This window comes from Suncus etruscus, chromosome 17 (genome assembly GCF_024139225.1).
Source record: "Suncus etruscus isolate mSunEtr1 chromosome 17, mSunEtr1.pri.cur, whole genome shotgun sequence".
In the NCBI taxonomy this organism is placed as follows: domain Eukaryota; kingdom Metazoa; phylum Chordata; class Mammalia; order Eulipotyphla; family Soricidae; genus Suncus; species Suncus etruscus.
In genome coordinates this window covers 61,736,260-61,761,125 of record NC_064864.1, presented here as the reverse complement: position 1 = coordinate 61,761,125, position 24,866 = coordinate 61,736,260, and the positions used below count along the sequence as shown (strand labels likewise).

Here is a 24,866-nt window from a genome sequence, read left to right as displayed (position 1 = left end):
CTATTTCATTAGATCAGAGAGAGGAAAAGAAAAGGAAATGAATGAATGCTGGACTATTCAATTGATACTTGTTTACACATCTATTCTTATTAAATTAGCAATCAACCACATGCATTTTTAAAAATACATAATGGGGGCCATAGAGAGAATATAGCTTGTCTTGCATGTAGCTAACCTAGATTCTATCCCCAGCTTCCATTCGGTCCCCACATGCAACCAGAAGTGACCCTTGAGCTCAGAGGCAAGAGAAAGCCCTGACCACAACTGAGGTCAAAAACCAAAAACATAGGAACAAAAAATTTTCATTGAAGAAACAATGCAAGTAGTAAAACTTAAAGAATAGTTGAGATGTACATCTAATGTTGAATACTTTGAGGGGGGGGTTGGAGTACACCCAGTGATGCTCAGGGATTACTCCTAGCTACGAGCTCAGAAATCGCTCCTGGCCTGGGGACCATATGAGATGCCAGGGATTTAACCTTAGGTTCATTGTCCTGGGTCAGCTGGATGCAAGAAAAGCACCCTACTACTGTGCTATCACTCCGGCCACCTAATATTGTATACTTTGAAAGGCATTTCACAGTTAATAGTCCCCCTTCATTAAATCTAATCTGATGAACAAGAATATGATAAGTGAAGTCTTTCCCACACTCATTTCCAGAGGCATTTTTAAATTTCCTAAAAGATCCTCTACTTGGAGCTGAAGTTTTTACCCTACTGATATTGAAGGTATTGATGTAGAAAGTGTCTAAGATACTCCACTATTCTCCTTGGGTCAACTCCAGTCCACATTCTCTGTCCTCTCCTTTACCCAACTGCTCAGTTATCTCAGTTCTGCAATCAAGGGCCAAGGAATTTTGCAATCATGCAATATTATTTATTCCCTTATTATGTTTCCCTACATACCATACATCAAACAATGCAGAATAGAAATTAGATTTCACAGTAATAAAAAGGTAACAATTATAAAACTCAAGTACAGTAATAAGTTCATAATTAAAAAAACAAGTAGTTTAATGTAGTAGAAATTATGTGATATCATTTAATTTTTTTCTTTTTTATTTATTTATTTTTTGCTCGAAAACTATTTATTGGGCTCTCAACAGCGCCCCCACCTGGAAGGGCAGAGGTGGGACAACAGGCAGAGATAAGGATATTATAGGGAAATATTATAAAAAGCCTCCATATATAACATCCACCCAATAGCGACTGTCAGCTCACCTTGTAGGCCCCAATGGAAACAGTCTTCCTGGGAGGGAAATGTGCTTTTCCTGTACCCTCAGGCAATGCCAGGGCACTCTACTCCTTTTTTGTTTTAAGTTTTAAGTCATGCCCAGTGGTGTTCAGGGCTTACTCCTGGCTCTGTGCTCAAGGATCATTCTGGGAAAAAGCTCAGGAGTTCATATAAAATGCAAGGGATTGAAATAAGGTCAGCTGCAATGCAAGGTAAGCTCCTTACCTGATTTACTATCACTCCAGCCCCTAAAGGAAATTATTTTTAAGCTTTGCAAAGACTCAGAACTCGGTGGCTTTTAAAAAGCCTTTATCCTAAGGTGCATCAAATAGGAAAAAAAGATAATGGCCTAGAAGATTAAAAACTTTGAAAGGTCAACTATCCAAGTCATACATTTTTAATAGCATGTAATATTTTAATAGCATGTAATAGTTAATAGTATATTTTAGTATCATATAATCTATTATGAATAGTTGGCAACTTAATTAATGGTACAGTTTCATGCTTGTAGAGTATTCCAGTAACAGAATTCACCAAACTGGACACTGCCATCCAAAAATCATTATCCCAGATTCTACCCAACACCTGCCTTTTGTCATTTCACCACTCTGCAATACCCCTGCCAGGGTAAGCTCAGTTCTGTAGACAGGTTCTGATTTGGTTGTGTGTGGGCTTTTGTTATCCCCACATTATATCTATATCCCACAAATAAGAGACATCATTCTACCTCTGCCCCTGTCCTTTTAGCCAACTTCACTCAGTATGAAACTCTCCAAATCCATCCATGTAGCACCAAATTGCATTATTCCATCTTTTCTCACAGCTGAATAGTACTCCATTGTATGTATATCATAGTTTCTTTATCCAGTCATCTGCTCTTGTACAATTGGGTTGTTTTTATATTTTGTTTACAGTGAACAATGAGGCAATGAACAAAGGAAAACAGATGGTCTTTTTTGAATAAAAATTTTGGGCTCTTGGGGTAGAAACGAAGAAACAGAATTGAGAGAAAATATTTTCCTAGTACTCTTCTGACAAAGGGTAATTACCCAAGATATATAAAGCCCTTGTAAATCTGAGCAAAAGAAGAAACAATTATCCCGATCAAAAACTGAGGGAAAAAGACAAAAAGAACTTCCTCAAAGAGAAACAGATGGTGCAAAAAGAATACGAAAAAATGTTCTGCATCCCTTATCATAGGAGAGTTACAAATGAAAAGAATAATGAGATATCACCTAACACCAGTGAGAATGGCATATATCAAAACAATAAAAACAAACAAAACAGGGCAGGCATGGAGGAGCGGGGAAAGGAACTCAACCACCTTTGGTGGGAGACATTTTGATAAACAATATGGATATTTCTCAAGAATTGAGTTTCCGTAATAGCCAACATTCCACTTTTTGTAATCTATCCCAAGGGCTCCAAAACTCTATGTTCCTGAAGCTGAAATAATTTTCCAAAAATATAGTTGATATTTGTTAAAGTAAAAACAGATTTTATTTGGAGGAACTGAGGAAGGGGAGGGAAAGATAAGAAAGAGAGAGTAATGAATAGTGTACCCAGGAAGATTCTCCAAGAGCAAAGAAAGCCCTAGTACCAAACCCAGCATAAAAGTAGGAAAGTCCACAACTCCAAGGGGGAGATGAGGGTGAATTGTGGTTGAACACTACTTACCCAGACAATACATGTGCCTAACGCTGATTTTTAAACCACATCCAAACATGCATTTACCACATCTCATGTATTCTTAAAGTGAAATGACTCTTCTATAATCATTTCACAGTTTATAGTCTGGTGTGCTTAGTGAATTTTGTTGTTATTGCTTTATTAAACAATTTGTCTACCCACATTTTGGAGAATTCAACTCATTTTTATATTGACATGTAGGAACTTGATATATCAATTTGGTTCATTACTTTCTGTGTTTTGCAGACCATTAAACTTTATCTTTTACTGTCTTTCTGATTTTTTGTTAGATTCCTTTCTCTTTTGCATATAGCATGGCTTTCTCTTTGAAGTAAATAAAGATGATATTCAATGTAATAGTTATGAGTCAACTGCAAATAAAATCTTGAGAATTTTATTGTACCATCGACAAAATTTATGTATTTATGTCGATTTCTTTAACAAGTGGCAATTATTTTTTTTGATGTTTTACTTTTTATAAATTCTTTAATTGAATCACCATGACATACACAGTTACAAAGTTGCTCATGATTGGGTTTCAGTCATACAATGTCCAGCGTATCAGTCATGCAATGTCACCATTGCACATGTCCCGCCATCAATGTCCCCAGTTTCCATCTTTCCTGTCATCTCCCCTGACATTTTTCTTCTTCTTTCTATCATCTTCTCTCTCTTTCTCCTCTTTTGTTTGGAAACTGTGGTTTGCAATATTGTTATTGAAAGAGTATCATGCATATCACTTTCAGCACCCAGTCTAGAGCACTCAGTTCCAACTATCATTGTCATAGTGGTCCCATCTCTGCCCTAACTGCACTCCCCCACTCTTTATGGCTAGCTTCCTATCAGAGATTGTTCCTCCTGGTCCTTATCTCTATTGTCTCTTGATATTACTATTTCATGATCTATTTTTTAAATACCAAAAACAAGTGTGATTATTCTATGTCTATCCTTATCTCCCTGACTCATTTCTTTCAGCATAATTACTATCCATGTTAAAGCAAATTTCATGACTTCATTTTTCCTAACAGCTGCATAGTATTCCATCGTGTAGATGTACCACAGTTTATCCACTTGTCTATTCTTAAATACTTTATCATCTTTATCCATCTTTATCCACTCTTCTTTTTCCACTCATCTGTTCTTGGAAACTTGGGGTGTTTCCAGATTGTAGATAAGTGAATAGTGCTGCTGTGAACACAGGAATGCAGAGGGCTTTTCTACATTGTTATTTTGGACCCCATCATATATTCCTAATAGTGGTGTTGCTAGGTCATACGGAGGCACAATTTCTAGTTTTTGGAAGAATATCCATATTATTTTCCAAAAAGGCTGGACTAGTCAACATTCCCACCAGCAAAGAATGAGAGTTCCTTTCTCTCAGCATTTACACCTGCACAGGTTGTTCTTATTCTTATTAGTGTGTGTGATGATTATTTTTAATGATTCTGCATTTTGAACAGTTATCTTTGGTTTATACACTTTTGTTACAATATTAGAGTATTCTGAACTCGATTATATAATTACATATTAGAAGGTTTTAAATTTTCAAAATTTACTAACTGGTATACTTTTAGTTCATCCTAAGGTAACCTTTTAGCAATTTTTTCAAGATCGATTTAATAGTAATAAGCCCCAACATTTATTTGGATTTTTTGACAATTATATTCATTGTTCACATTGTTTCTTTTCATTCAACTATTGAATGCATCATCATTTACTTCTGTTCTGAATAGTTTCTTCTAAATTTTTGCTGAGTGTCTTCTGGAAGGTTTCATACTAACAAGTGTTAATAAGCAACTGATAAACTTTATTGATAAATTTCATTTCCACTCTTTAAATGAAGATCAACCTAGGGTTAGTAACAGGGATTAAATTTTTAAAAAATATTTAAAAATAAAAATAAGATGAATTATTTATGTATAAAGTTTAAGGCAAAGACAAATATTAATCATACCATTGAGTTAATTTAAAAACAAGTATGAGTTGCTTTTCTGCATGAGGCAGCCAAAAGAAGCCAAGACAGCAAACATAAAAACAAAAATCTCTTCAAAACCCAACACCTGCCAAGAAGAGACAGCGAACATAATCTATTCAGGACCCAACACGCAGTAAGCTGTCCCCACCCAATAAAGGTGGGGGCTGATTCCTGCCATGTTTTTGGGCACAAGAGAATCATAAAGAGCTGCTGCCTTGCTCCCTACCTGCTTTTATTCATGAGGCAGCCAAGAAGATGACAGCGAGCATAATCTCTTCAGGGTCCAACACCTACACATAGTAAAACCACACTACAAGTGTGGCAATGGAGAAACAATGCAGGCAACCCCATGTATAGAGAATGAAGATGGCAGCTCTGATGACCTGAAAAGTACAAAACAGCTAGGTATCCTCTTAGATAAGGAGTTTAGAGAAGTATGGAGGATGCTCATAGAGCTCAAAGAAAGCATAGATTGAGTTAAATGGAACACAAATAAGAATCAAGAGGATATGAAGATAGAAATCAGAAAACTTCAAACTGAAATAGCAGGTCGAAGAAGAAGAAGAAGAAGAAGAAGAAGAAGAAGAAGAAGAAGAAGAAGAAGAAGAAGAAGAAGAAGAAGAAGAAGAAGAAGAAGAAGAAGAAGAAGAAGAAGAAGAAGAAGAAGAAAGAGGAGGAGGAGGAGAAGGAGGAGGAGGAGAAGGAGGAAGAGGAGGAGAAGAAGAAGAAGAAGAAGAAGAAGAAAGAGGAGGAGGAGGAAGAGGAGGAGGAGGAGGAGAAGAAGAAGAAGAAGAAGAAGAAGAAGAAGAAGAAGAAGAAGAAGAAGAAGAAGAAGAAGAAGAAGAAGAAGAAGAAGAAGAAGAAGAAGAAGAAGAAGAAGAAGAAGAAGAAGAAGAAGAAGAAGAAGAAGAAACAAAGGAGGAGGTAGCTAGGGATGTGTTTCAATTTGTAGAGCTGAAGACTTATAGAAGTCAATGCCTAGATTTGATCCCAGATGATGTCGTGTTCATGCTCTAATATTCTCACAACTTGAATGAATTTGTGTATATCTGGATGTACAAAAATGTGAAATACTTGTGCATGCTCACATCTAATAAAGAAAAAAATAATATAAAACTGACAAGTATAAAATTATAAATTAATTAAAAAAAGAAAACAAGTATGAGATGGCATCTGTAGCAGCATGTTTGTATTGACATTTTACATTTTAAACCATGCACAGAAAGGAAATGTTCTCTATGTTTCAAATATCTGCTTTAGATTTAGTAGATTTAGTAGTTTATCTTATTAGCATCTTATTTTGTGCTCAACTGATTTGTCTTCCATGTTCAAAATGTTATCCACTTAAGGTAAAAATTTACAGACATAAGAATTAGGATCCAGTTTGCTATCTACTTTTTTCTGTTAAACAATTTAACCATTACTTAGTAAGGAGTCTCACCTACTTTACAATGGAAATTAGAATTGCAAATTGAAGAATTATTGCTAGTGTCATTCTCATAAAACAAAATCAAATCTAAATAATGACATCAGTTTGCAGATTCACTTAATACTGAATTACCAAATCCCATTTACTCAGAAACAGGTAATTTAGATTCAATCTAATTTAATTTAATTTAAACGGTGATGTATAAGTGTTGATGAGCAGCACTACTGAAGAATACAAAATGCTTCAGCTCATACACTCTTAGAATTTATCAAGTTGTAAGCTTCATAATTGTACTATCAATATTTGCTCTCTTTCTTATTGACAATATTCTATTGTACAACATTAATAGTCAAAGAAAAATATTACCAAAATAAAATTTCACATTAGAAACTAATGCAAATCAACTAAAAGTAATAATTCCCAGCATTCCAAAAGAAAATATTATTTTCTGCTTAATTACTAGATCATTAGCATATTTACTCTATAAAACTGCTATATGTTTCACAATTACAATTTTGAGGCTATTTTAATTTTAAAATGTTGTCAATTTAAGCATAAAATTCACTGCCAAAAAAGTGAAAATATTTGCTTAAAGTTAGAATAATTGAAATGGAAACTCTTGTACAACAGATAGAACATTTTCCTTGCACACTGCCAACTTGAGTTCAATCTCTGTTGTTTTATATGGTCCCCTGAATCCACCAGGAATAATTCTTGGGAATAGAACCAAGTGTAACCCCTAAGTACTACTTGTAGCTCCCAAACAAAAGAAATAGTTATATTAATAAAATTAGAATAATTTACTCAGCACCACTACTACACACAAAGAAAAGTGATAATAAAATTTCAAGTTATCAACATGGCATCTTAAAGATAACTTCATCTAACTGTGTCCCAAGTAGACAATGCCTATTTGTCTATATGCTTCTGAGTAATGCTTAGAGTCATAATGGAGGCCAAAAGATGGTTGTCTACTATAGATGTTTTTTTTTTATTTTGGGGTTATACTCAGTGATGCTCAGGATTTGTTCCTGGTTTTGTACTTAGAGACCACTCCTGGTCCCTATATGTTTGGGATTGAATCTGGGTCAGTGACATACAAGGCAAGCATCTTAACTGCTATGCTAATCTCTCTGGCTCCCTATCATAGTTTTTCTGAGTAAAAATAGAAATAAATATTATATTGGTAAGGAAGATTAGAAAAAAGGAAAGAAGAATAAGATACTTCAATATCCTTACTGTGAAGTTGTTAATCATGAAATCATGAGACCCAAACTTTAACAACCAAACTTAAAAAGGTACCTAGTTAATATGGCAGATTGGAGGGTGATATGGAATGAACTGGGAATAATGATGGAGCCAGGGTGGTACTGGTGATAGGATTAGTGTTGCAACATTGTATGTCTAAAATATAACTATTAGTAACTTTGCAAATCACAATGGTTTAAACTTTAAAAAAAGTAAAAAATAAGTCAAATATTAGAGGACTTAGAGATAATACAAAGGTATGCAGTCATCTTTTGCAAGCACAAGGTCCCAGATTCAATCCCTATCACCATATAGTTCCCCAAGCACTGCTGGGTATATTCTTGGTGTTCACCAAGGAATATTGTAACTTGTTGATCGACCATTCATCCCAGTACCTCCAGGTCAAGTATTGTCAAGAATGTTCTCACGTGCTCGCTTCGGCAGCACATATACTAAAATTGGAAAGAATGTTCTCACTCCAAGTAAAAATAGTCACTAGATGACTGTTCAATGGGTGTTAGTAAGAGAAAGAGACAGTTTCAACAAGTCATCATAGCATTTGAGAAAGTGTCTTTGTTACCCCCATTTTCCAGATTAGCAAATTACTCAGAAAGGATGTGTGACATGTTGAAATGATCATGCAGTAGAGTAGGACTGCTATTTAACATGAGCATCCAAAGCCAATGTTTGACTTAAAAAAGAAATGCTCATTAATAATGCAAGGAATATGACATGAATACATCTCTTAGAAAATAGTATGGGTACAACTCAACAATTTAGGAAGTACTATTATCTGGCAATTTCACTCATTGAGATACTATCTAAAGAGTACAAAAGCATTCACCACAAATATATGTACTTGGGCCCGAGAGATAGTGGTAGGGCATTTGCCTTGCAAACTACCAGGAGTGATTTCTAAGTGCAGAGCCAGGAGTAACCTCTAAATGCTGCAGGGTGTGGCACAAAAAAAGCCAAAATAAATAAAAAATGAAAACATATGTACATATACCATATTCAACATATCACTATTAGCAATAGCCAAGATCTGAAAACAACCCAAATGCTCCTTGATGCTAAATAAAGACATAAACAACACAAGATACTAATCTATTATTACAAAAGATGAAACATCTTGCCTTTTGCTACACCATGGACAGAGGGATCATGCTGAGCAAAATAACTCATAAAGAGAATGACAAATATAGAAGAGCCCCACGTATACAGAGTATGTCAAGAAAACAAGCAAAGACAGGACAATATCCAGTTAAAATAAACGACAGAAATGAGGTTTCCAAAAGAGAGAGTGGAGAGCTGTAGGTAGATAGGATCCAATGGACTAAGGGGATGCATAATGATTATAGTGGTGAGAATTGCTAGGTAAATTCCTTGAACATAGATATGTATACTCAAGCCAATATCACTTCAATCTATAAAATAAACACATTCTAAAAAAATAAATGAAATTACAATGATTTATGTTACATTGAAGCAAAACTTTTAAAACACATAAAATGGTCAAATAATATCGTAAAATGTAGCAGAGGCTGCTCAAGCTGCTGAAATGTGGACAAATAACCAACAAACTAAAATTCTCCATGCTGATTGGTGTATTATATATCTAAAAAGAGAAAAATCACTTCATTTTCAGAATTCTAAAACTAAATATTTTGATGTATAAGAATTAGTTTAATAATGTATCTATATCAATAAGAGCAATTTTTAAATGTTGCTATATTTAGGAAAAGTAAAATAATAGGCCTCAACAAAAGTGTTTATTCTTTGAGTATCTTCATAAATATCAAAAAATCAGTATCCATAAGTTCTCACAATCAATGCTGGTACAATGATAATTCATAATTTGCCTTGTTACCTAATGAGTATCACATTACTGTTCCCTTATTTAAACCAGGGGGATGGATTTTAAGTAATGTAATTCAAATTAAACACTAGAGAACAAAAAAAATGTTTAATAAATTTCAAACATTTAAGAAATTGCTGAGGAAAGGGGCAAGAGAGATAAAAATCAAAAACACATAATAAAGTACTCATTTTGTTTTATGATTTATTGTTGTTGTTGTTCTGAGGAATACTCAGAGGTGTTCAGAGGTTGATTCTGGCTCTGTATTCAGGAATCTCTCCTAGCAGGCTCAGAGGACTATATGGGGTGCCAGGGATTGAACCTCAGTTGGCCATGTGCAAGGCAAGCACTCTATTGTGCAATATCTCTCTGGCTCACACACAGGGTTTTTCGTAAAGCTAACTTTTAAAATAATATATAGCAAAAATACCCATTATTCAGTCAAAGCATTAAAATATATATATATAATTTTTACATTTTACTTACATTCATTTAATTTGTATTATTTAGGTGTCACAATTACAATATTCTTAATAGCAATGCTTGTTTTTCTTGTTTTGTTTTGTGGGGGGTTGGGCCACACTCGGTGATGCTCAGGGGTTACTCCTGGCTATGCACATAGAAATCGCTCCTGGCTTGGGGGACCATATCGGACTTGAGGGATTGAACTAAGGTCCGTCCTAGGTTAGTGCATGCAAGGCAAGCGCCCTACTGCTTTCACCACTGCTCCAGGCCTCTTAATAGCAATGTTTCAGAAAACAATATTCCAACACATTACCTACCACCAGTATGCCTGTATTCCTACACCAATGCCCATATCTCACACAAATGCCCACAACCCTACACCAATGTCCATATCCCTAAGAAATGCCCATATCTCTAAAACAATATCTCTACACCAATGCCCATATCTCTACATCAATGCCCATATCCTTCCAACAATGTTCATATCTCAACACCAATGTCCACATCCCTATACCAATGCCTGCATCCCACACAAATACCTGTAACCCTATGTCAATGCCCATAACTCTACACCAATATCCATATTCCTATACCAATAAACATATCCCACACAATACCAATAACCCTACAGTAATGCCCATATGTCCCTATCCCTACACCAATGCCCATATATCTATACTCATATATCTGACCCAATGCCCATTTCCCTATACCAATGCCAAATCCCTACACCAATGCCTTCATGTCCTCTTTCATTCATTCTTTCTACTATTTTCTGAAGTTTTATTTATTTTTCCTTTTACTGCAAAAATAAAGCCATTGAGATTTATAAAACATTTCACATAAATAAAATGTAATGTTCCACATACATTGATATTTTTAATACACAGTCCACTAAATGATGGCAGAAGTTTATATAGATAATTATTATATACTTCAAGTGCATTTAAACTATCTGTTGCTTATTTGATTTTTCCAAGAAATACATATTCTGAACAACCAAGAATGCAAGTGAGATTGTGCCAACCTAGAAGAAATGGGGTAAGTTCTCACAACTATACAACCTACCAGGGTTGAAACCAGAAGAAATAGAAAATATGAAAAACTAGTTTTACTACTAAGTAAAAGAAATCAGAAGTCACAACGTGTTTTGTTTTGTTTAGAGCCACACCTAGTATTACTCAGGAATCTCTCCTGTCAGTGAGGATATCAGGTGCTGAAAAATCAACCCGGATTAGCACCTGACCCCATACACTAGCTCAACAGCCTTAAAAATCACAATGTAAAACAAAAATCTGAGAATAGACTGGCACACTAGTGAATTCTGCCATTCATAGAAAAAAGTTATAATACCATTCTTAGGGCTTTACACATACAAGCAAATGTTTTACTGCTGAGTGATATATGTGAACTCTCAAAATGAATCCTACATCAAGATCAGGTAAGAATACTATGGAAAATAAATTATAAGTCAATATTAGTGATGAGCATAAAATTAAATCCCTCTTAACAAAGTATTAAAATTCAACAATATTTAATATATGTTAAATATATTTATAAATAAAAAACCAGGGACAGAGACTATATTAAAATGGACAGTGTGCTCACCTTGCCTGCAGCCTACATGGTTCAATCCCCAGCACCCCAGATGGTTGTAGGAGCCCTAACAGAAATGATCCCTGAGTACATAGCCAGGAATCAGCCACAGCCATGAAAACAGCAGCACAGCTGTGTCCTTGAACCCTTGCAAATAACCAAGTGCCAATACAAACCCTCTGAACACTGCCTGCAAGTTCTCCCAACACAAAACACAAAAAAGGGACAAATAAACATTGAAATACAGCATTAATTGCAAACTATGGCCAAATGGCAGTGCCCTTAAATAGAAAAGAAGGAATTTTCCTTTCTAACTTCCCCAGTACTTATTGTGCTTTTGGGAAAAAAAAAAGACACAAACTTTTGCCATACCAGCCCTCCTTCTCCCCTTTTTTGCCTCTTCTTTTTTTTCTTTCTTTTTTGGTAGTTTTAGCTGTTATTTGTTCTTACTATTGTGTTTCTTGTTATTGCTTGTTCTTTTTTTCTCTGTCTTTTTCTTTTTCTTTTTCCCAACAGAACCACAGAGCTTAAATCATCTTGTTTTGCCTAATAAATTGAGGGGAGGATTTGAAAGTAGATGGCACCAGGAGCAAATAGTTGCATGAACATTGGGTGAAAATAAAAAAATGATCAGACCTAAACACCAAACCCAAAGTCATCAACAACAGAATCAAGATACCCAATCGACAACAAGTTATATACAAAAAGGACTGGCTAAACTAGCAGTCCAGGGCGCAAAGGAGGGACGTATGGGATGCATGCTGGAAACCGTGGTGGAGGGAGAACAGCCTGGGTGGTGGAAATGACCCAAATTCACTGTCACTATGTACCTTAAATATAACTTAAATATAACAATATCATCTGTTTGATTCTTCTTGATCTATATTTATAGCCAAGCTGCAATCTTGCAATTATGTTTAGGTTTTCAATTTAGCTTTGTTATATTTTTATGTTTTCTCTGAGAATGACAATTACTTTTTGATTAGGAGATAATAAGTGATTTTTTGGGTTATAAATATACTGCAAATAAAATGTAAATAAATCATGAAATTGATTTAGAAAGAAAAAAGAAACAACGAGGCAAAGAATATAAGCTATCTTTTAGAGTAAACAATAAACAATAACCAGTAGCCAATAATTCTGTTCTAGTTAAACCTCTCTAAACCATTCAAAATATAAGTGTGAATATGAAGCATACTGGCCATACAAGATTAAAATGTTACAAATTTATTTAAAATTTAGAATAGTTTAGTCAGAGCACAACACAGACTTGCAGAAAGTATTTACAATACAAATATAGATATTTGTATACAGAGAGACGTTAAAGTATACAAAGAATTTAGTACATATTGCATTAAAAATAAACCTACAGTAAAAGCTGAAAATTAGAATAGGAATCTTTAAAATGACCCATACATGGTTGTATTAACAGGACGTACAGAGCTTGTCTTGCACAGTCAACCTGTATTTGATTCCCACTACACATGTATATTCTCCAAGCCTACAAGGAGTGATCCTAGAGTGTAGACCCAGGAGTAAATCTAAAGCACCATCAGGTGTGGTCAACAACAACAAAAAAATCAAGATAGCCAATAAGAGTTAATGAAACAAAACGAAAACCTTGTTGACTGTCATTATACAACAAAGCAACATAAACAAAAGCTTCAATGCAATACACCATGTGCCTAATTACCAAAATTTTAAAAGAAAGAAGAAAAACTCTATCAAGTATTAGTGAAGGTGTCAATAGCAACTAGGGTTCAATATCTGGAATTACTGCAATGGCCATCTAGTAGGTACCGTATTTGCCGGTGTATAAAACGACTGGGCGTATAAGCCGACCCCCTAATTTTGCTTAAAGTTAAAACATAGGTTTAGGCCTATATTCGCTGTATCAGACAGAACGTTCATGTGCTGCAACTGTATGTACCACAGTAAGCCAATCACAACAAGCAAAGGTTCAAAGGTTATACTGTTATAGACTTCCTCTCTGACTCTGGCCAATCTGAGCAGGCTTTTGACAGTAAAGATTCGGGACCAGAACATTGTCTAATTTGCATGCATCAAAAGCCTGCTTGGATTGGCTGAGTTAGAGAGGTGGTCCGAGCAGCCTTTTAGTGATTGGTGCAGGATCGAATCGGAAAATTCATTTTGTGGCAATATTCAGACAATTTTCGTTTAGTGGCATAATGAAACATTTTTCGGGATATACTCGGTGTATAAGATGCCCCTTGATTTTCGGTTGACTTTTTTTTGTTTCAAAAATCGTCTTATATGCCGGAAAATACGGTAGTTGTTAATGAAGTGAAATATAAGACTTTGTCTTATGCCCATGTACAAGGTGTTCTCTGAAGTAAATAAAAAGGAACAAATGTATATGTCCCCCCAAAAACTTAGATTATAAGCTCATAGCAGCTTTACTCAAAACACCTAAAAACTGAAACCAATCCCAATGTTCAACAGTTGACCACATAAAACAAGTGTGAAGTATATTCTTAGTATGGCATTTTTAAGAAGCATCAAAACTCTATTCCATATTACCATGGATAATTTCTATATAACAATTAATGAAATGAAGACAAATTAGTGGAAATGTTTGCTATAAACTCTCAGTCACATACAGTTCAACAGAAGGTATAAAACATTATAGTGACAATGACAGAAAAAATGGGCAGGAGGGGAACTTTGGAATAGAAAAAAACATATACATGGATGTAAGTGAGACCTATACAGGGTGCAATTAAAAGACCATTGAACTTCATATTAGTATGTCACTAAGTGTGGGTAATATCAAAACAAAATTTAAAAATATATATGAATAATTAAATGAGACAGCCCCTATATGTAGGCATTTATAAAAAAAATAAACAACCATTTTCCCATCCTACCATACCATACTGGTCAAGAATATGGAGATAAATATTTCTATTTGTGTGAAGTCATGCAACTCAGAAAAAAAATGTGCCATTCCAGGACTATCACACTTGCAAAGAAGGAAACAAGAGACCATCTACCTCTGACCTTCCCAAAGTAATCTGAGCTTTCTTTGAAAGAGATTTCATTACACTGGTGAAGGGTCTGGTGCTGGAATTAAGTATAAAAAGAACCATTACTAACAGCATTATAAAGTATAGAATCTCAATCAATAACATATTTAAAAATAAACTAAGAGATTCTGGGACAGGGCCAATATCTAAAGGCAGATCTGGACTAGCATTCTCCAAATCAGGGCAAAAATTTCACTAAAACTTGGTTTAATCACAAAATCTCTTGCTCAGGGTCCCATTGAGGGGGACAGCAGGGAGATACCAGAGAGCAAGCTGACTCCGGACTCTCTCATAGCCAGCAACAAGTGCAGTTCAGAAGTGACCTCTGAATCCAGAGCCCTATCCTGAAAACTGGTAAGTCAGAGCGAGATTTGTCCTGTGAAAAATGGCAGTTGACACTAAGCTTCTGGAACCCTAAGTTCCATCATTTCCTTGCAATATCAAACTAGGACCCTAGTGGCTGAGTTGAGTGCAAGGGGTCAGAAGTGGTGGCACATATTACCTCGGTGGCCTCTCATAAAATCATGTGAATCTCTCTTCTCAGCCACAGAGTCTGAGAGCACAACCCTGAGATTCACTCCAGTTACCCTTGCTAACTACCAACCACCGAGCCCAGTGTTACATGTGTGAGCCTGGCCCAAGATACCCAGATTCTCCAAGCCCAAGGCTGACTGCCAACAAATAGCCCAAGCACCTACTATGTGAAAAACACTTCATGGGCCTCTGAATTATCACCAGTTAGTAAGTAAACAAATACACACACACACACACACACATATAAAATCACTAGGAGATCAACTTTAGAGACATCCTCCATGACAGCCTCCACTGATTTTGAAAGAAAACAAACAAGGAAAGCAAGGAAAACAAACAAAACAAACAAAAGGAGCCGAATCAAACTAAAAAGTATTTGCTCTGGAGGAAAGACAATGACTAAACAAGCAGACATCCTATTAAACAGGAGAAATTATTCAAGACAGCGACTAAAGGGCTAACATCCAACGTAAGTACAGAATGCAAAAAATTCTAAACTAACAGACGACCTCATGATTGTTCAATGGCACCATGCCAATGAAAAAATGCTCAGCATCACCCGTTCCCAGGGAGACGCAACTCCAAACAGCAGTGAGATTTCACCTCACACCAGTAAGAATGTCCTGTATCAAAAAGGCTAGAAACACGAGCTAGCAGGGATGTGGGGAAAATAATCTTACTGGGCTGTTGTTGAATATATAAAATATTTTTTGTCCCTATGAAAAACAGTGTGGTGATTTTTCAAAAAGAATAAAGTCCAACTACTATGTCACCTCTCAGTTGCACTCCTAAATATCCATCCCAAAATCACTAATTTCAAGATATATGCAAAATCTTGCTCTAAGATGAAAATATACTACTAAATTAAGAGGTTAATGCTAAGCAAAATAAGTCAGAGGGAAAAGATAAACACTGGGTAGTCTCAAGCATATGTCATAAAGAGATATTACTGAAACAATGCTTAATGAAAAGGTTAGACTCTAAAGACTGAAATAGGTTACAAGGGATGGACAATTAGAGCTCTTGATTTATATATGGCCAACCCAGGCTTGATCTACAGCACCCCATAGAATGCCCTCTGCCAGGAGTGATCCCTAAGCACAAAAAGAACCAAGAGTAAGTCCAGAGCATTGCAAGGTGTGGCCCAAAATCTAAAAATCAAACAACAGAAATAATGAAAGAAATGAGGTTACCAAAGGGAACAGGGGTAGATGAGAAGTGGTTGAGAGATGTTTGTGAGTCTGAAGTTCACAAATATTAGATTCTTGTAAATAAACCAAAAGTTACCTGAATTAAAAGAGAAAAGAAAATGTTAGAAAGAAAAAGAAAAAAATAATGACCGACTTAAAAAATCAACTCTTCAAAACTTTAATTATTTTTCAGGGGGTTGGAGATATAATACAAGGGTCAAAGCACTTGTCTTGCATGAAGCTGACCCCAATTCAATCTCTGGTAGTCAAGAGTTCTCTGGGTACTGCCAGAGGCCAGGCCGCCCAAGCGGAACCCCGCATCATGGTCTGGTCTGGGTAATCCTCAGGACTGCAGCCTCTGAGCAGTGCTGCATCCAAAATTAAACCCCTTGCCTTGAATCCCTGGTCAGATTGGTTGAGAATTACCAGGAGTGAGGCCCTGGACCTTCTACACACATCTTGGGAGAACCCCCAAATAATCATAATTTATTTGTCAGTATTCATTACTAAAAATGAACAAATTCAAAATGTTCAAGTGACTATAATTTACTATTTGATTTGGTCCTCTATAAAATAGCTTTCAATTATGAAGTAATCTATTGATAATCAAAGAAAATAATCTTCCCAGAACTCTGGAATTAGAGCTCATGAATATTGAGTTTTCCAGGATTCATTTTTCGAAACATCTTTGAAAAAAATCTGAGATAAAGCAAAACTGAAAATAGAAATTCATTAAACTTTGGCTCATTCCTGAGTAAGATAATTAGGAACAAGAAAGTAAACTAATAAACAATAGTGCATTCTTTTTACAAGTAGAAAGTCACAAATAAGAAAAAATAAGATTAAAAACCATCTTATAATATTTCAAGTCCGATCTAGCACAGTGGGCAAGGCACTTGCCTTATTCACATTCAACCTGAGTTTGATCTCTGCCACCTTATATGGTCCCCTGAGCCTTGCCAGGAGTAAACAAAACAAAACAATTTAATCTATGTGGTCAGCAGATAGGGCGTTTGCCTTGCATGTTACTGACCAAGATTCAATCCCAGGCCACCCAGAAGGTCCCTCAAGCATGTCAGGAGTGATCCTTGAGTGTACAGTGTGAAGAAAGCCCAGAGAACCAATCAGTGTGGCTCCCCCCCAAAATGTAATCTCAATAATATTACTATTATATTTAATAATTTTATTGGAACACATAATTTAACTTGCATATAATCACACTATGGACTAATAGAATTCTTTCAACTCAGTATAAGGACTTCCTGTCTACTTCAGTTGTTCATCAACAGTTTTTTTTTAATATTTTTCAATTTTGGAAAAATAGAACAATATGCCTTTATTAAATAAATTCTAGCTTGGAAACCAGAACATATTTCCAATATTTTTTCAAGAGAAAAAAATCCAATATAGAAAGTTAATTTCTAGCCACTAGATATTCATTAGCATGCTAATATAAATAATTTGCTCAAAAAATATGAGCCATCAAGAAATCAGGAGTATGAAACATTTAAAGATATAATTGAATCTATTTTATCACTGAGTAAATGTTATACATAGCTCCTCTAACATTCCATCATAATCTAAATAAACCAAATGGCATCTGATCAATATTTCTGCATAAAGTCTATTAATGTGCATGAATAGTCTGCATAAATTTATATGCTAAATTTTACAAAATAAAATTTCTAGGAAACATACACATATAAAAAAATCATCCAGGAGCTTGAAAGTGGCTTAGTGAGTTGGGATGCTTGTTTTACAGGCTGAAGGTTCAGGTTCAATCCCCAGCACTCCAATCTCTTCCCTAGAGCAGTCATCAGGAAATTCAAGCACTAAGCCGTGGGTAGCCCCATCACTTCCAGGTTTAATCCAAACCCCACCAAAATCAACTTAAAAAATAAAAAAATCACTTAAGCACTCCTCTCTCAAATAACTTAGAAATACAAATAAAACATTCCTAGCACACAGCATTAATATAAAAGAGTAAGAAATGATTCTCAACTTTTCCAAGATTTTAAAATATAATGACCTATAAATTGAAGGGGGAAAACTTTATTATTTCAAGATAGAATATCTTAAGTGTTTCCTAGTGATGAGTCTAACAATAACTTTTCTTGGGGGATGGTTTTAGGGCCACACCCGGTGGCACTCAGGGTTTAATGAATCTAGAATTTTTACAGACTACTGCTAAATACAATGACAATGGAAGATAAAACCTTTTCTAGAAAAAAAATAATTCAACAATGAGAGATAGATGGTTGTCAAAAATGGAACTGGCAAGTACTGTTTACTGAAAGTTTATATTCATTCTAGGATAAGGTGACATAACACAAAAATATTAAAAATAGAATGATAAGAAAGCTTCTACTTAACCCTCAGTTTAAGGATACAGTTAGCTAGAAAATCTTATCTAGTTGCTGTTCTTGTAATTCTCAAAATAATTTCATCTAAAACTTAATATATGGGATTTATACAATATTATTTCTAAGACTTTTCTTTGATGGTATTTGTCACATACATTCAGACTTGACCCCTTGGCCAAGTATCAAAAGGTATTACATTATTTTATTTTTCAAGGCATTAAAATGTAAGTAAAAGGGTTATAAAGATAGTACAGTGGATATGGCACATGCCATGCACATGGCTGACCTGGGTTCAATCCCTGGCATCTTATCTATTCACTCTGAGTACTGCCTGAAGTATTCCTGAGTGCAGAGTCAGGAATTACATACAGCTCAGGAGCTACCCTGTATGCCACCCACTGTGGCTCAAAAATTTTAAATAGATATCACATTGAACAAAAACAGCATCCTTTTTTTATACTCAAAATACTAAATAACTATTAGATTAAATGCTAAAAACACGTACCTGTATTTTGATAGGCCAAGAGAAGTTGCTGACATACACATAGAATGTAATGTTGGGGTTACTTCTAAAGTTAAATTTTTCATATGAAAAACTATCTCTGTAGTCCTTTATATTAGTTTTGGAAACTATGGGAGTCTCCTCTCCAGATATTGTGCCAGCTAAAATGTAAGGAAACAACAAATTTAAACAATTTGTATGAGAGCAAGAAACCTTTATGAACTTAAAAATAATAACATTTAATTTTGTGACTCTACCTATAAAAACAAAATTAGCAATATCAACTCATCTTCACAACTTAAAATAAGAAAATTACAGTATCATAAATATAATTGTATAAAAATTATTTTAAATAAATAATACAGGTTGGGGCTGAAGTAATAGTACAGCACAGCAAGTAAGGTGCTTGCCTTTGTGAAACAGTTTTGTTCCCCAGCAATCCATCTGATTCCCCAATACCTGGTATCCCATATGGTCCCACAAGCCTGCCAAGGAGTGATCCCAGAGAATAGAGCCCACAATAAGTCCTGAGCACTACTGAGTGTGACAAAAAGTCTATATTTAAAAAATACTCATAAAGTGATAAATACTAGCTGCTTCTTTTTGGGGGGATTTTGGGTCAAACACAGTGGCACTCAGGGATTACTCCTGGCTCAGAAGTCGCTCCTGGTAGGCTTGGGGACCATATGGGATATCGGCATTTGAACCAGGGTCCATCCTGTGTTGGCCACGTGCAAGGCAAATGCCTTACTGCTCTATGCTATTGCTCTGGCCCCCTAGCTGTTTCTTAATAATAATCTTACCCCAAAGGTATTCCTATTTTGTTTTTTAGGGTTTTTGTTTGTTTGGGGGCCACATCTAGTGGTGCTCAAGGGTTACTTCTGGCTGTGAGTCAGACATCACTCCTGCCAGACTCACGGGACCATATGGAATGCCAGGGATCAAACCCGGGTGTGGTGCATGCAAGGCAAAAGCCCTACCCACTGTGCAATAGCTCCAGTCCCTGCTCCAGAGGTATTCGATCTCTTTTTCAAATTGAAATTTGGACTTCACAAAATTAAAGTACCTGCCAGCCCCAAGTTTCTAGCTACTGAGCAGAAAAAACATTGGATAGACTAGAGACTATATCTATGAGTCCAGATGCTGAATTCATTCTACATACCACTCCATAGAGTGGAGGGCACATTTTTGCAAGTCTCAGTTCAATTAAAAACTGTAAAAAAAAAAAATCAATGTTTTTGCCTTACCATAAATTGGACCATCATGATTGCTGAGGACACTATAATTTAAAACTCCAGCTAAGTGCTTTACAATTAAGCACATATTGAGTACTCAATATTTACTAAAATTAGCCAAAAGGAACAATGCACTTCCAACTCTCTTACCAAGTCATCCACTTTAATAAACAGCAAACAGTTAGAAACAAGGACTAGGGAAGTGGTTAAGTGGTAAAGCACAGAGTTCTCATGTATGAAGCCCTAGGTTTGGCCCATCTCCCCCAACCCCATCTGCAGCACTACCAGAACCTGGGCATGCCAGGGTCTGGGTCTAAGGATTTCAAAAGAATTCTGAGCGATTTAATTACTTGTTCAGGTGATACCTATTTTAAATAACTTTGGATACTTTTCTGATTTGTTTTTGTATTTATTTGTGGGGGGTAAGGGGGCTCACATTCAGCTGTGTACATGCATGGGTTACTTCTGGCTCTGAGCTCAGAAATAACTTTTTGGCAAGCTCAGGGAACCATATGGGATGCCGGGGATTGAACCTGGGTTTGCAATATGCAAGGCAAATATCCTACCCACGGTACAATAATTCTGGCCCAACTTCAGCTACTTTTTAAAAGATAATGATCCCCTGACCCATTCTCAATCTGATTATACTTGGAAATTTGATTCTGGAACCTAGAAAATTTATGAGATCTCTTTCATACTAACATAACTGTTCTAAAGGTATTTTAAAGGTTTTATAAATTCCTTTTTTGGTTTCTGTGCTCTTGTCTGGGAGAGAGGAGGTAAACTCTGCTGACTTCTGGCTTTGTACTCAGGGATCACTATTAGTGGTGCTTGCAGGACTCTAGTGGTGCCAGGAATTGAACCCAGATGTGCAAGGCAAATGTCTTACCCTTTGGACGATCTCTCCAGCCCTTTAAGTTCTTATATGTAAATTTTAAAACAATTCAGTTTATTGTACAGAAGTAAATTTCAAATTAATACATGCTATTCTGATTCTTAATAAAACTCACAATGCCAAGGTTCTACTGTATTTTTTGTTTTGTTTTGTTTTTGTTTCGGGGACACACACAGAGTAGTTCTCAGGGCTTACTTCTGGTGGGCACAGGAGATCAAATGGGATGCAGGATAAAATCTGGGTCAGGCACATGCAAAGCAAGCACCCTAACCTGCATTATTATTCTGGTTCTTTACCATATGTTTCATCTCAACTATACATAACAAATTATAATTTTACCTGAGTTTCTCATTTTTACACATGCAACAGAGTCTAAAACTGCAAAACCTACTAACTCTTGAACTATATTTGCATAGTAAGATTTTTGGATAGTAAATATTGCATAAAATAAGTGCAATGATCCAAATTATAGTAATCATCTATGGATTTCTAAAAATCCACATATTTTTATTAAAAAGTTTCAAGTATTTTTTGAAGCAGTATATATGAGGTATATATTAAAAGCAACAGAATTTCCAAAAGCATAAATACAAAAAATTTAGCATACTTTTTATAACACTATATAAATATTGGTAATTTTCTTAATCATATTTTTCAAAAGTCTAAATTTCAATTTATAGACCTTATTACAGAAGATATGCTACATATAGCAATTTCTCTAAAATACTGGAGTAATGAAATCTGACAGTCAATTGGGCAGTATATTACTATGCTTATAAGTAATAAAAAATACTATCAGCATGCAGTCAAGAATTTTACTGTTTTATATAAGTATTAAAGTTAATAATTACATTTATGACTTCAATAATAGAGGAAATAATGGCACTATTATGCAATTGATTTAAAAAGTAGTATATCTTAATTAAGATCAGATTTAATAACAATTCCACTTTAAATAATTAAGTAATATATATCAGTCATCAATCTATTTTAATTAAATAATGGTAAAATTAACAAGGTCATGATATCTTATTACTATGGCTATGCATTTTTATCTTCAATAGCCCACAATAATAATAACAATTTTCTGAACTGTCAGTTGTTTAAATTGCTTATAAAAGACATATTAGAACACAACAGATATGTAAAACACAGGACACACAGTTTTCTTACCTGTGGAACCAACAGACCACGTAATGTTGAGATTAAAATTGTTGGATGCATTAATTGAAATATCCAAATTTTTGTTTGACTACCAAGAAAAAAAAAGAATATTAAAAAAACTAAATTTAAGAAACAGATATATTTAGTCAAATGTTCTAATTATGCCTAAGTCATATTTCCTCAAACTCTACATATAACACTATTAAGTCAATATATAAGTAAGTATAGATGCAGTTATACTGTTTTATCATTAAAAAATACCATATCAATTCAAATGTATATTTGAAGTGCCCAGTTATCTTCTCTTCTATAACATGATGACCTTCTTTATGTGAAAGGCTTTTGCTGTGTGTATGTTGATTTTTTGGCTTATTTTGTTCACATTTGAATAATAGAGGTTTGGTTTAGTTTTGTTGATTGATTTTGAGGGTCTTGGGGCCACACTCAGAAGTGCTCAGTGTTTATTCCTGGCTCTGTGTTCAGGGGACCGTATGTGGTATTGTAGATCAAAACCGAGACAGCCACATACAAGACAAGTACTCTACTTCCTGTACTATTGCTTCAGCTCTTGAAGTAAGTTTGATTTAATCCAAAGTAATTCTTACCGCATTGTAGCATAATTCATGTAGTATTATTGGGTCTATGTTGTATTATTATACACATTCTCTAGTGAAAAAAAATACTTAAAATATATAATATAATTTGGGGATAATAACAATGAACCCATATCAGAAAAAAAGTGATCACATGTTTTAAACAACTTTACAGAGGAGCACTAAAGATTTTTATCATCAAATAGTTTATTATTTATCATCAAATTATTTATTACTAGAGTACAGGTGCTTTTCATTTACTCTCAAGGAACATATACATAAGACATATCTTTAAATATTATTTGTTATTTTCTTACTCTAAGAGTTGAGAAACCACAAAGTATGTGTGATTATAACTAATACACGTTTCTGACAAAAATGATCATCTTAATTCAATTTGTTTTTTTTTTGTTTTTGTTTTTGTTTTTTTTTTGGTTTTTGGGCCACACCCGGTAACGCTCAGGGGTTACTCCTGGCTATGCGCTCAGAAGTTGCTCCTGGCTTGGGGGCCCATATGGGATGCCGGGGGATCGAACCGCGGTCCGTCCAAGGCTAGCGCAGGCAAGGCAGGCACCTTACCTCTTGCGCCACCGCCCGGCCCCACAATTTGTTTAACTTTATAGTTATGTGCCATAATTTTTAAACATAAAACCTAAATACTAAAACACTTACTGTATTCCTTAATATTACTATTTTTAAAAATAAGATAAAATAGGTAAGTAATAGGAAAAAATATGTCAAAATTTTTGAGCCACCCAGAAAAAATAAATTTGTAGGTAATGAAAATCCTCATTTTAATGTAATAATCTGTGGTGAAATTGTCTAAAGGATATGATCCTTTCCTGTCAGAAAAGTATAGAAAGAAGTAACATCACAAAAGCAAAATTTGATGGATTATATATGGTATTAATTCCATTTAAATAATATATTACGGATCAATCTTTAATTTCAAGTAAGAACTATATATTTTTTGTTTTTTGGGGGGGAGTGGGTGGGTCACATCTGGTGACACTCAGGGCTTACTCCTGACTATGCATTCAGAAATCACTCCTGGCTTAGGAGACCATTTTTAATGATTACCACAGACAGCTAAGTTTCTTGAAGAACTATGACCAATTCTCAATAAACATCAAAAAACATTATCTTCACTGATTTCAGGAAGAAAATGCAGATTAAATAAGAGTAATCATCTTCAAGTACATGCAAAATACTTTATAATGGAGTTGAATGATAGTGACACAGAATTTCCAGGATAGTGCTCATTAATATTGCATATAAAGATTATAAAAAAGTTTTAAAGAGAAAACAAAGAAAAATAGAGTCTAGGGGTTTAAATACTAGAATTATTTCAAACAGATAAAGCATCTTTGGTTAGTTGTGCTCATAAATGTCTATGATATTAAGATGGCAGCTAAGCTACTAAGTTCTAGAGTAAGATGTGATGGAAATTTCCACAATCTGTATACAGTGTCATATTTAATGAAACATTGCTACCTCTCTTAATATATTGTGATAGAAAGTTAACAATGATCCAAATTAATGCCATGAAGGTAGCTATACATTAATTTGGCCCTAGTAACTAAAGCAAGAGTTCTTTTCAAACTAGCATTCAGGCACGAATCTGTTCAATAAATTATGTTGATCAGAAGTAGCAACAATTACCTTAATATGTAATTAATGTTATATCATGGAAAACCTAAAATTGAAAGAAAGAGCATAACTGGTAACTAATAGTGATTTATGTTATCACAATGAATTAACAAGACCAGACAAATTCTACACTTTCTGGTCATTGTATCAAGTTCATGAGCTAATAAAATGAATTAACAAAGAGTATTTTTTTTGAGCC

The 24,866-nt window shown here is 34.9% G+C and overlaps 1 protein-coding gene and 1 pseudogene across 2 annotated transcripts in view; both read right to left on the bottom strand.

The window, feature by feature from the left end:
* Positions 1-24,866, bottom strand: part of ATRNL1 (attractin like 1) — a 733,758-nt gene that overhangs the window by 449,540 nt on the left and 259,352 nt on the right. For both annotated transcript variants that reach the window (XM_049764403.1, XM_049764404.1), the window contains exons 23-24: positions 22,434-22,512; positions 19,134-19,291 (exon numbers count right to left, since the gene is read on the bottom strand). In XM_049764403.1, the coding sequence (XP_049620360.1) occupies positions 19,134-19,291; positions 22,434-22,512 (237 nt within the window). The remainder of the gene's footprint in view (positions 1-19,133; positions 19,292-22,433; positions 22,513-24,866) is intronic.
* On the bottom strand, positions 1,209-1,351 carry LOC125995657 (uncharacterized; annotated as a pseudogene).